The sequence below is a fragment of the Gigantopelta aegis genome, chromosome 8 (assembly GCF_016097555.1).
Source record: "Gigantopelta aegis isolate Gae_Host chromosome 8, Gae_host_genome, whole genome shotgun sequence".
Classification (NCBI taxonomy): domain Eukaryota; kingdom Metazoa; phylum Mollusca; class Gastropoda; order Neomphalida; family Peltospiridae; genus Gigantopelta; species Gigantopelta aegis.
The window spans coordinates 77,513,015-77,525,323 of record NC_054706.1 but is presented as its reverse complement, the minus strand read 5'-3'; the positions used below and the strand labels follow the sequence as shown (position 1 = coordinate 77,525,323).

The 12,309-nt window shown below is 38.6% G+C and overlaps 1 protein-coding gene across 1 annotated transcript in view; it reads left to right on the top strand.

Moving 5' to 3' along the window:
- The window catches only part of LOC121380181 (acidic mammalian chitinase-like), an 11,786-nt gene extending 404 nt beyond the window's left edge, over nt 1–11,382 (top strand). Inside the window, exons 2-8 of the mRNA XM_041508989.1 lie at nt 324–501; nt 6,255–6,507; nt 7,540–7,664; nt 8,251–8,368; nt 9,224–9,406; nt 10,010–10,129; nt 11,138–11,382. Coding sequence (XP_041364923.1) covers nt 324–501; nt 6,255–6,507; nt 7,540–7,664; nt 8,251–8,368; nt 9,224–9,406; nt 10,010–10,129; nt 11,138–11,371 — 1,211 coding nt within the window. The 3' untranslated portion in view covers nt 11,372–11,382. The remainder of the gene's footprint in view (nt 1–323; nt 502–6,254; nt 6,508–7,539; nt 7,665–8,250; nt 8,369–9,223; nt 9,407–10,009; nt 10,130–11,137) is intronic.
- The last annotated feature ends 927 nt before the right edge of the window (nt 11,383–12,309 follow it).

Here is a 12,309-nt window from a genome sequence, read left to right as displayed (position 1 = left end):
AGAGAGAGAGAGAGAGAGAGAGAGAGAGAGAGAGAGAGAGAGAGAGAGCTCTTTTTACATGCCCCCATACCACTAGGATTTCAGGAATGTGTATCAGACAGAAACTGATTTTGAAACTTCGATTTCAAATTAAAACAACCGCATGATAAAATTAAATATAAACAATTAAACAAAATTTGACTCGCCATTCTAGTTTAGAAAATTATTTTATCAAACCATCCATGATGACATCCAAAGACAGTGGAATTCCTATGGGTTTATGTTGAAATAAACTAAACTAAAATGAAATAAAAAGACCAGCCTAGTTGATCGTGTCACTGCAGGTTCGCCGTACCGCCGGGTGTGTTACTTCACCAACTGGTCAAGATGGCGTCAGGGAATAGGAAAGTTCACTGTGTACGACGTGGAACCATTTCTCTGCACTCACATCGTGTACGCGTTTGGAACGTTCGACAGCAGCGGGAAGGTGAAACCTCTGAATCAGGGCCCGGATGAGAAAGAGTAAGTATTTTAAATTTATGATCCATTTTGATGAGTTATTCATGGCCGCTTTTAAAATACCGGTGTAAACGGAATGCAAGTCCGTAGGAACAGTAGTCTGCCCGGACTTAATCTCCTAGGAATGCAGGTCCTAGGTCTAATATACCTAGGAATGCAAGTCCTAGGACTTACGTTCCTTAGAAATACTGGTCTGACTGCCAGGATATGAAGTCCGGGCCGGACTTGCATTCCTGGACAATCAAAATTTAAGTCCGGTGTAAACGGAATGCAAGTCCGTATGAACAGTGGTCTGCCCAGACTTAATCTCCTAGGAATGCAGGTCCTAGGTCTAATATACCTAGGAATGCAAGTTCTAGGACTTACGTTCCTTAGGAATACTGGTCTGACTGCCAGGATATGAAGTCCGGGCCGGACTTGCATTCCTGGACAATTTAAGTCCGGTCGTACACATAAAAATTAAATTATAAATGTAAACAAAACGAAAAACAGTTTCCTTTTTGGTTTATTTAATTAACTTAGGATATTAGCGTCTCTCTTTATTTAAATATTTTCTATTTATTCCAATATTTTCCATTTATATAATTTGCAAGAGTTTGTACACATTTTGTTGACCTTATTACATTAGCAGAACCAAGGTCTTTATTCATTGCGTATTGTTCCAACTAATAAAACTCAAAAACATTTACCATAATTTAGCATATTAGTACTCGCACATAAGTATAACTTGCCCATATGATATACCAACACAAACCGGCCTCGATGGCGTCGTGGTTAGGCCATCGGTTTACAGGCTGGTAGGTACTGGGTTCGGATCCCAGTCGAGACATGGGATTTTTAATCCAGATACCGACTCCAAACCCTGAGTGAGTGCTCCGCAAGGCTCAGTGGGTAGGTGTAAACCAGTTGCACCGACCAGTGATCCATAACTGGTTCAACAAAGGCCATGGTTTGTGCTATCCTGCCTGTGGGAAGTGCAAATAAAAGATCCCTTGCTGCCTGTCGTAAAAGAGTAGCCTATGTGGCGACAGCGGGTTTCCTCTAAAAAAACAGTGTCAGAATGACCATATGTTTGACGTCCAATAGCCGATGATAAGATAAAAAATCAATGTGCTCTAGTGGCGTCGTTAAATAAAACAAACTTTACCTTTTTTTTTTTATACCAACACAATTATCTGTGAGACATTATATATTGGTATTGGTATTTGTACATAGGGTGTGGGGGTGGGGTGGCGTGTTCTAAACACCCCTCTTCAAAGCACATTTCTTGACCTCTCCCCTACATAGCTTACTGAACATGTGCCTGCTTTGTCAATTTTGCTCATTTTAAAAATTAATGTGGTCTAACATATGACATATCAGACTCTAGCCTCTATGATATCTTAGTCCCAACAAACCATACCATCGATAAACAAATATGTTAAATGGTTTTTATTAATGTTTATGAATTAATAGAAATATTAATGTCTAAGAGTGGGTTTTTGCAGCTCAATGGGCTACTAGACCGACTAAAACAAAACAGTAATCATAGAACAATTATCATACTGTTAATAATATGCACACACAATTTACAAAGATCCTTTTAAACAGACTAACTACTCATGACACTTTTACACCTGACCGTTTTGGTCGCAATAGGCATTCAGACTCCCTTTTTGGGAGAAGGGGTGGGGGAGGCATGCTGATCATTATTGCCCGAATGAAACGAAAATGTCAAAATCTGGAACACAACGTATATTTATATTTGAATTACTACCAAGAACGCTAAACAGGATTCCAAACAAATCAATCTGCATTTTTACATGGATTACAACTAATATTGTGAGTAAAATTATGGAAATGCATGGTGAAGATTTTAGGTCAGCTCATTTTGCCCGAACGTGTCCATTCCCCCCCCCCCCCCCGGGGAGTGACGTGACCCCCCCCCCCCCACCCCACCCGACTCTCACCTGCACCCAGTATCGAACGCTTATGATGTTCCTAACGGCCAGGTATTATAATAGAGACCCTTTCCCCAACTCATATCTTATGCTTTTTATGGTCGAAACTGCCATAAAGCAGTCAATGATAATTAATTTCAAGTGTTTTGATGCTATCAGTAAAAAAAATCAAATTTTGATGCTTATTATTCCTGTTATTTTATATTGTAGTAACTGGTCATTATAGTACTAGTTATAATTACTAATTACTAGAACTAAGTACAGTTTTTAAAGTTTTATTTCAGGGATTTTCAGGAATCATATATATGTAGTAAGCAAACTATCGGAAATAAATTCCAGAGGACTAGGAATACTAGGATTGAAAGTCCTGTGGACTAGGACTACCAGGAATAAAAGTCCCACGGACTTACATTCCTCAAAATGCACGTCCCACAGACTTAAATTCCTAGGGATACAGGTCCCACAGACTAGGATTCCGAGGAATGGAAGTCCGATCGGACAAAAATTAAGAAAATCACAATTAATCAGATTGTGACTTACCGTCAAAATATAAACTTACAAAACATATTATTAAAAATGATGTTGGTGCATATAGAAATTGTCTTTTGTTGTTCACCAAATGTTAGTTTTTTGGAGTTACCAGTTTTCATATATATATTTTTAAAACAATTTTGGGCTACATATTGAGGGGTGGGGGTGGGGTGGGGTGGGGGGTTATATTTCATCGTGTTGAATACATGGACATATAGCCTACTTTATATCTGTATACTTTATATACTTTTGAAAAAAGCAAGATATTCGTCCTACTTCAATATTGTAACGAAAATGTAAGACGATTACAAAAATTCACTTACGTATCTGACCCACAAGTCTATGATGTAAAAAAAAATTAAGTTGATATTCAAAGTTAAAAATATATTTTAACATGGAGATTTGAACCCACAATAATCTTAAGAGACTCGTACACTTATCCATCACACTACGAGGGAAGGCTGCCAAAACCTCCCTTTTTTTCTCGTGTCTTTCTGGCAGCTCGTGCAAATTACAGAGTATAATAAACAGACATCTAATTTGCCGGACTAGTATTTCTGTCACGGTAGAAGGAATTTAAGTCCGGTAGGAATCCTAGGATCAAAACAACTTTAAAATAAACCAGGAATGAAAGTCCGGGTAGGACTATGGTTCCTAAGCTATGGAGATTCGATAGGACTACTGTTCCTAGGAACAGAGGTCCTACAGACCTGCGTTCCTTTTACACCGGTATGTCGTAGGAACTCCTGCCTCTCCTCCTCCTCCTCCTCCTCCTCCTCATCATCATCATCACATCATCATCATCATCATCATTATCATCATAATCTTCACATCATCATCATCTTCACATCATCATCATCATCATTATCATCATAATCTTCACATCATCACCATCTTCACATCATCATCATCATCATCATCACCACCATCATCATCATCGTCGCCATCATCTTCACCATCATCATCATCATCACATCATCATTATCATCATCATAATCTTCACATCATCATCATCATCTTCACATCATCATCTTCACCATCATCATCATCATCATCATCGTCGTCGTCTTCACATCATCATCAACTTCATCATCATCACCATCATCATCATCATCATCGACGTTAACCAGAACTGCAATAGCAAGACAACTTTAACAATCAATTTATTCATTTATTATTGTTACTAGTATATAGCAATGTGATTCAGTTTACTTTTGATCATTTCTTTGTGTATGAACTGGGAAGAGGTTATAATTGTCTGAATTTACAAGACAAATACAACATCCAGGTACAACTGTAAATAAAAAGAATAGAACAGATTTTTAACGACACTCCAGCACGAAAAATATATCGGCTATTGGGTGTGAAACTATGATAATAGCAACCAAATAAAGTAACTGTAAATGAGAGAAAAAAAGAAATGTTTTATTTAACGACGCACTCATCACATTTTATTTACGGTTATATGACGTCAGACATATGATTAAGAACCATACAGATATTGAGAGAGGAAACCCGCTGTAGCCATTTCATGGGCTACTCTTTTCGATTAGCAGCAAGGGATCTTTTATATGCACCATCCTACAGACAGGGTAGTACATACCACGGCCTTTGATATAGCAATCGTGGTGCACTGGCTGGAACAAGAAATAACGTGTAGGATAACCACTCGTATCTCACGTGTAGGATAATATAAAACAAATGGTACTTCATGTGTAGGATAACAAATCGTATCTCACGTGTAGGATAATATCAAACAAATGGTGTCTCATGTGTAGGATAACTCGTATCTCACGTGTAGGATAATATAAAACAAATGGTACTTCATGTGTAGGATAACCACTCGTATCTCACGTGTAGGATAATATAAAACAAATGGAACCTCATGTGTAGGATAACAATCGTATCTCACGTGTAGAATACTATTAGTTAAAACAAGTGGTACGTCATGTGCAGGATAATATCGGATAAAAAAGTATTTATGTTAACATTCGATAAAACAACTTATATTGTATGTGAAGGATAGTTTTGTTAATACCTAGTACCTGATTTACAGTACATCGGATAACACAAATGGTACCTAATGTGCAAAATATGCAAAAGCATGACATATTTCATTTTATTTGCAAAACACCAGATAAAAACATCTGGCAAGTAATGCACAAAATACCATTAAAGGAAAATTCTGTTATGTCATATATGGTTACAAATATCTTTGTACATATCAAAGTGATACGTTCCACTAGAACACCAAGCGGGACGTAACTCTTTGACGTCATGCAATGACGTCATCGATCGGCATCAAGCAAACGAGTTGAGTGATATAAATTAAGATCGATTATGAGTAATATATATCATGTTTATGTTTCTCGTGAAATAATTTTCCTGTATCCTATACTTATTGGCAAAACACAAGCTAAAAACATCTGGAAAAATTATATTTACGGTTATATGGCGTCAGACATATGGTTAAGGACCACAGAGATATTGAGAGAGGAAACCCGCTGTCGCCACTTCATGGGCTACTCTTTTCGATTAGCAGCAAGGGATCTTTTATATGCACCATCCCACAGACAGGGTAGTACATACCACGGCCTTTGATATAGCAATCGTGGTGCACTGGCTGGAACAAGAAATAACACAATGGGCCCACCGAGGGGATCGATCCCAGACTTCGAGCGAGCGCTTTTACCACTGGGCTACGTCCCGTCCTTTAACTGTAAATGAAGACAATATGCCTCTCAGTGTTAAAGCTGCTGTTAAGTAGGATGACTGGACGTAGGTACATGGTAGATGTGCGAAGTGGTTTGGCTTGTTTTTAGGACCCATACGTTGGTAATTTCAATGCATGCAGCCGAGCGCTCAACCGACTGAGCTAGATCCCGCCCTTTAGTGTTTTGTTTTATTTTGTTTAACGTCAACACTAGATCACATTTGTTTGTTAAATATCGGCTATTGGATGTCAAACATTTGTTAATTTTGACATAGTCTTACAGAGGAAACCCGCTACATTTTTCCATTAGTAGCCAAGGATATTTTATATGCACCATCACATAGACAGGATAGCACATACCACGGCCTTTGATATACCAGTCGTGGTGCACTGGCTAGAACGAGAAATAGCCCAATGGGTCCATTGAAGGGGATCGATCCCAAACAGACGACGCATCAAGCGAACGCTTTACCACGTCCTCCGCCCTTTAGTATGCCAAATGTCGTACGACGATGGCTTTAAATTGCAAATAAATGAAACACTAACTGAATAATTATTGCACATTTCTCTAGCTGGGCCGCTCTGTCTAAAATGAAACAAATAAACAAGAACCTGAAGCTGCTGTTGGCGCTCGGTGGATGGAACTTCGGCAGCGTTAGATTTTCCAATATGGCCGCCAACCCAACAGTCAGGTCAAAGTTCATCTACAACGCTGTAGACTTTCTCCGGAAGTATGACTTCGATGGCCTTGACATTGACTGGGAATACCCCACAGCTCGAGGCGGCGTGGCTGCTGATAAAGCTAATTTAGTAACACTGTGTAAGGTAAATCTTTAACATATTCATTGTAGCAAAGCTGTAACTTAGGAATAAGACGGAATAAGACGGAATCTAGGACAAATACTTAATTTTTTAAACTGAGTGATCTTTTTAATGATGTCCAGGCTTTATAACAATTTGTTTGATTATATTTGATATAGCTAAGGAGATGTTCACATTTCAAGAGTTTTTACAACATTCATCAAGTATCACAACCTTACGAGGCACGAGGCGGGGGGGGGGGGGGGGGGGGGGAGCGCGCAAAATTAGCTTGCCTGAAACCTTTTCACCATGCATTTTCATCATTTTACACATAATATTAGTTGTAATCCACGTAAAAATACTTAGTGATTCGTTTGCAACCCTGTATAGCTATTTGGCAGTAATGATAATACGATTAAATATCGTTATTCACATTTGGGTATTTCGTTTAATTTGGGCAAAAATCAGCCTACCTCCCCTCCCCAACACCCACCCCTACAAAAATGGAAACCCGTTCGCCTGTGTTCGCAAGATGTCAAGTTGAGGGAAATAATATGTTTGTGAAGCAATTACGACTTTATGTATATACTACTGTTTTATTTTAACCATCAGGGCGCCGTTCCACAAAGCGACCAGTCTATGCATTGTGGATTATGTATACGGATTTACGGACAAATGGAAGCGTAAATTCCATTTCTTAGTAACCCGAATATGTATGTATGCGTAATCGTTAATGCGTAATGCGCATCAATCAGTTTCTAAGCAAATGGCGTGAGTAGATTCCATTATGCGTCCTCCATAAGCGTATACGTATCCGATCACTCTATGCATTGTGCATTACATATACGAATACGCATACTGATTACGAATGAGTGATATTTTTGCCTAATACCAATATGCGCCTTTAAAACAAAATAAAATATTGATAAATATATTCCTTACAAACTGGACATATTTAATGTATGCTTATGGGAGGTGGAAGGAGCCGTAATTTAGGTGAATATATACTTTTGATAGTGTTATATATATCTTAGGAAATTGTTTTATATATTCTAGGAATTAATCGACGCCTTTAACGACGATGCCACGAAGAGAGGTAAAGATCGTCTGCTCCTGACAGCTGCAGTTCCCGCCAATCCAAAAACCGCTGAAAGAGGCTATGACGTAATGGCACTCAGCAAGTATGAACGTGATATATTATATTTTTTAATTTTGGGCCTAAAATAATTGAGTTATTCCCATATCCCGAGCCTACTAGAAAAAAGGCCGACAATATGTTTTTTCATTTGATGTATTACTCCGCCCAATTTAATTTTTAAAATTCATATTAAGTGAAAAGAGGACATACAAAACTTTTTTTTCTAGTCCTTTTTCTGGTCCTTTAAGAATAGAAGCGGACATACCCTACCTAATTTTTATTAGGAACGTTCATAGAAACACAATTTTATAGGCCTCACCACATTTTAGTACAAAATGATGTGTACATGCGTGCGTATTCGAAACTATATATCTGTATCTATATCTATCTGTCTATCTATCTATCTATCTATCTATCTATCTATCTATCATATAATATCTTACATTTCAGTGCAATCAAAGTAGGTTTATTGACATTTAAGCAAACGTACTAGGGTGACATGCATAATTGACGTATGCATATATATATATATATATATATATATATATATATATATATATATATATATATATATATATATGTACTATGTGCGTTGTAATTCTAAGTGTTTTGGTGTGTTTTAATTTCAGATATTTTGACTTCATCAATCTGATGACGTATGACTTCCATGGAGGATGGGACGGGAAAACTGGCTTCAACAGTCCACTGTATGCGGCCCCACATGATCCGAACCCCACCTTCAACATGGTAAAACACTAAAACACTTTATGTACCTTCATATGTTTCTCGTATGTACCAAGGCGAGGTTTAAACCTAGTAGATTCAGACTTGTCTTCCACAGACTATAAACGACCAACCTGTCGTGGATATATATCAAAGATAGCGGAGATGTGTACAGGACAGCACAAGCTCGTGGGAATCGGGGTGGGGTGGGGTGGGGGACTGTGCCTGCCACTTGAGGTAGAAAATGTACGTTTTGGGGGGTCCTACTCAAAATACCCCCCTCCCCACTAAAGACTGTGCCCCTTTCACAAGATATTGTCCCCCACTATATATATTGTTCCCTCACTACAGATATTGTTTCTACGAGTCTTCAGCATGCTGCATTAAAATGAAACATGGCCGTCAAATAAACGGAAACGATATAACTTAAAATAGTTTTTAATGTGGATTATGGTTAGTGTGTCTTGTTCGGGGACCCCGACGACTGAATAATGTTTGGCATCCAACAGCTGATGATTAATTAATCAATGTACTCTAGTTGTGTCGTTAGATAAAATTAATTTTAAACCTGTCTAGCTTGAAGACAACGACACAACCGTTATATAGACAATAAGACAAAGTCCAAGAGATATTCTTTCAAGGTAGTGGGAGCATGCTGTCCCATGAATCACTACCAGATGCTTCAACTGGAGGATGCCATCCACTCCATGGAGCGATACACACAAATATAAGTCGCCTGTAGGAGGACTACCACTCTGAAGACTGGTTTGACAAATAGTAACTTACTATATACAAGACAGCTCATTGAATATTTTAACATAGAGTTTTATTCTGTCATACTTTCTGAGACTTTTCATGATTACATTACATTTGGTTCAGGACGCTGCTGCTAAATGGTGGCACGGTGCTGGATGTCCCAAAGACAAGATCATTGTTGGGTTCGCCACCTACGGACGAAGTTTCACACTGAGGGACCCGTCTGAGAGCGGGGTGGGTGCCCCGGCCTCGACCGGACCCGCGGGACCCTACACTAGGGGCCAGGGCTTCTGGGCCTATTACGAGGTATGTGCTTTCTTTTGTTGCATACATGGATAATGGTCGTTTTGAGATTACAAATAAATCAGTTTTAGTTCATTGTGATGGTACTAGACCGATAATAAAGCAGATATAATATAGTTTGAAACGATCACGTTTGCATAATATAGTATAGGTCAACAGTTATATGTGCGACATACTACAGTTAATGTGTGAAGATAATACACTAAAATATGTTTAGCTTTTCTTTTTGCTATTATTTATAGTAAGTGAAAACGAAACATTTCCAGTTAAATATTTTATGTCTTACACGAAACAATCGCCTAATTAATACGTTTTTAGATATTTATGTTTTGACAATTAAATGTATTAAATTGCTGTTATTGCGTGGACTAAATCGTTAAAGGTATTTAACGTTTTTTGTTTGTTTGTTTGTTGTTGTGTTTTCTTTTCTTTTTTTTTCTCTTTTTTTTCTTCTTTTTTTTTTGGGGGGGGGGGTGGTGGTGGTGGTGGGGGTGTTTTTAGCGATTACCAGTAATTACAATATCCTCCTATTTATCCATATTAACGTTGAATTCTGTGACGATTCATCGCGTGGAATATATCTCGTGCTGTATAACAATTTTTCAGATATGTCAGAGTATTGAAAAAGGAGGCCAGGTGATTTTTGACGACGACCAGAAGGTTCCGTACTATTTGAAGGACACGCTGTGGATCGGATACGACAACGAACACAGCTTCACTGTGAAGGTACGGCACCGTGTCGGGACATATCAGTACCCCTTTTCACGCCATGTGTTACAGCCTTGTCTTAACATGTTCAAACAGTTAGTGAGCTGCATGCAATGGTTTTATGGAAAGCGAAAAAAAGAAGAAAAAAAAGAAAAGAAAAAAAGTGTTTTCGGGAACCCGACCCTACGTAAAAAAAGGGCAGACCCTATTTTTTGTTAATTATGTTAGCCAAGTGTACACACGTTATTTTATTTGGACCCGTAGGGTTGAATGTACTAAATAAGCCGACTCTCCCAATTTGTTTTCACCTTCCCGGAAACATATATTTTAGGACTAAACAAACGCTCGCTTGATGCACAGTCGGTTTAGGATCGATCCCTGTTGGTGGGCCCATTCGGCTATTCTCGTTCCAGCCAGTGCACTATGACTGGCATACCAAAGGCCGTGGTATGTGCTATCCTGTCTGTGGGATGGTGCATATACAAAATCCCTTGCTGCTAATGGAAACATGTAGCGGGTTTCCTCTATAAGACTATATGTCAAAATTACCTATCAATGTGCTCTAGTGGTGTTGTCAAACAAAACAAACACACGTTCTAGGTTTTGTATCTACAATAGTTTACACTGCTATACAATAGACATATACTGCCTTGTGAACTAGAGGAACGTATATATATATATATATATATATATATATATATATATATATATATATATATATATATATATTATATATATATGCATCGATATTTATCATAATTACCAACGTCATCGTCGTCGTAATCATCATCATCATAAAAAGAATCGGTGTCACCAAGAGTCGGTGCTGCATCACCACCATCACCAGGATCAACAAGTTAAGTTATGATTGAATACTAATCTAGATTTTTGTTATAATTATTGAGCTACCCAGGAAAATAGTGGTAAATAGCAAACAACAAAGAATCTTAGACGTTTAATTTATATAAATATTAGAGAAGTAAAATCAAATATAACGAGTTTAATGAATATTTGTTCTTCCAATAGGCCAACTGGCTGAAAGAGAACGGTTACAGCGGCGTCATGTTCTGGGCGCTCGACCTCGACGACTTCAGCAATGCGTGCACGACGTCAACCAGGACGTATCCACTTATCAAAACTGTCATTGATATCCTCGACGGCGCCATGCCTGTTAGAACAATATCTACTCAAGTGGAGCCAACAGACACTACGGCAGCAGATACCCAGCAGGACGAAACCCTGACAGTAACAGACTACTGAACTGAACTGAACTGAACTGAACTGAACTGAACTTTATTTACTCTCAGGCCGTATTCTACGGCATATGAGGTTAATATTACAAAATAATACATACATTATAATATTGTGACAAGATAAGGAAAATATATACAATTTTCATTTTGTGTACACTAATATATATATACTACTCAAAAGAAGTTAAGGGTCAAAAATATTTGTGCAAATAAAAATAAGCTAATATGCTAAAATTGTGACGACTAATGACAAATTATTTATTTGATGTCTCAAGAACAGAAAACAGAAAACAAAAAACCTTTGCTTGGAAACTAGTTTACTACCCAGATGGAGAAAGTCATGCACCCCAAAAATTATGTTCACACATGTAGTAGAAGCGTCAGTAACTGGTGTAGCCACCAATAGCATTTACACATTCTTGACAACGTTGGCGCATGCTGTTCACCAGGCGTTGGAATTAACGTTGAGGAATCGCTTGCCATTCTGCAACTAATTGCTGAGTCAGTTGTTGGAGGTTGACGGCAGGGACGTGATATGATCGAACTCGCCGCCCTAGTTCATCCCACGCACACTCAATGGGTGACAAGTCTGGTGAATATGCAGGCCAGTCCATGTGCTGAACGTTCTGCTGCTGCAGGAAGTCGGTCACCACCCTGGCACGATGAGGTCTTGCGTTGTCGTCCTGGAACCAAGCTCCTGGTCCAATCCGCTGCAGAAGTGGAATTACAAAAGGTTGAACAATCTCGTTGAGATAACGCTGACCAGTCAAATTTCCATTAATGATGCACAGAGGGGTTCTGTGATTCATGGATATGCCCGCCCACACCATTACACTTCCTCCTCCAAATGGTAGATGTTGAACACGTTAACATCAGCAAATCTTTCTCCTTGACGACGGTAAACACGAGCCCGGCCATCATTGAACTGGAGCAAGTACCGTGACT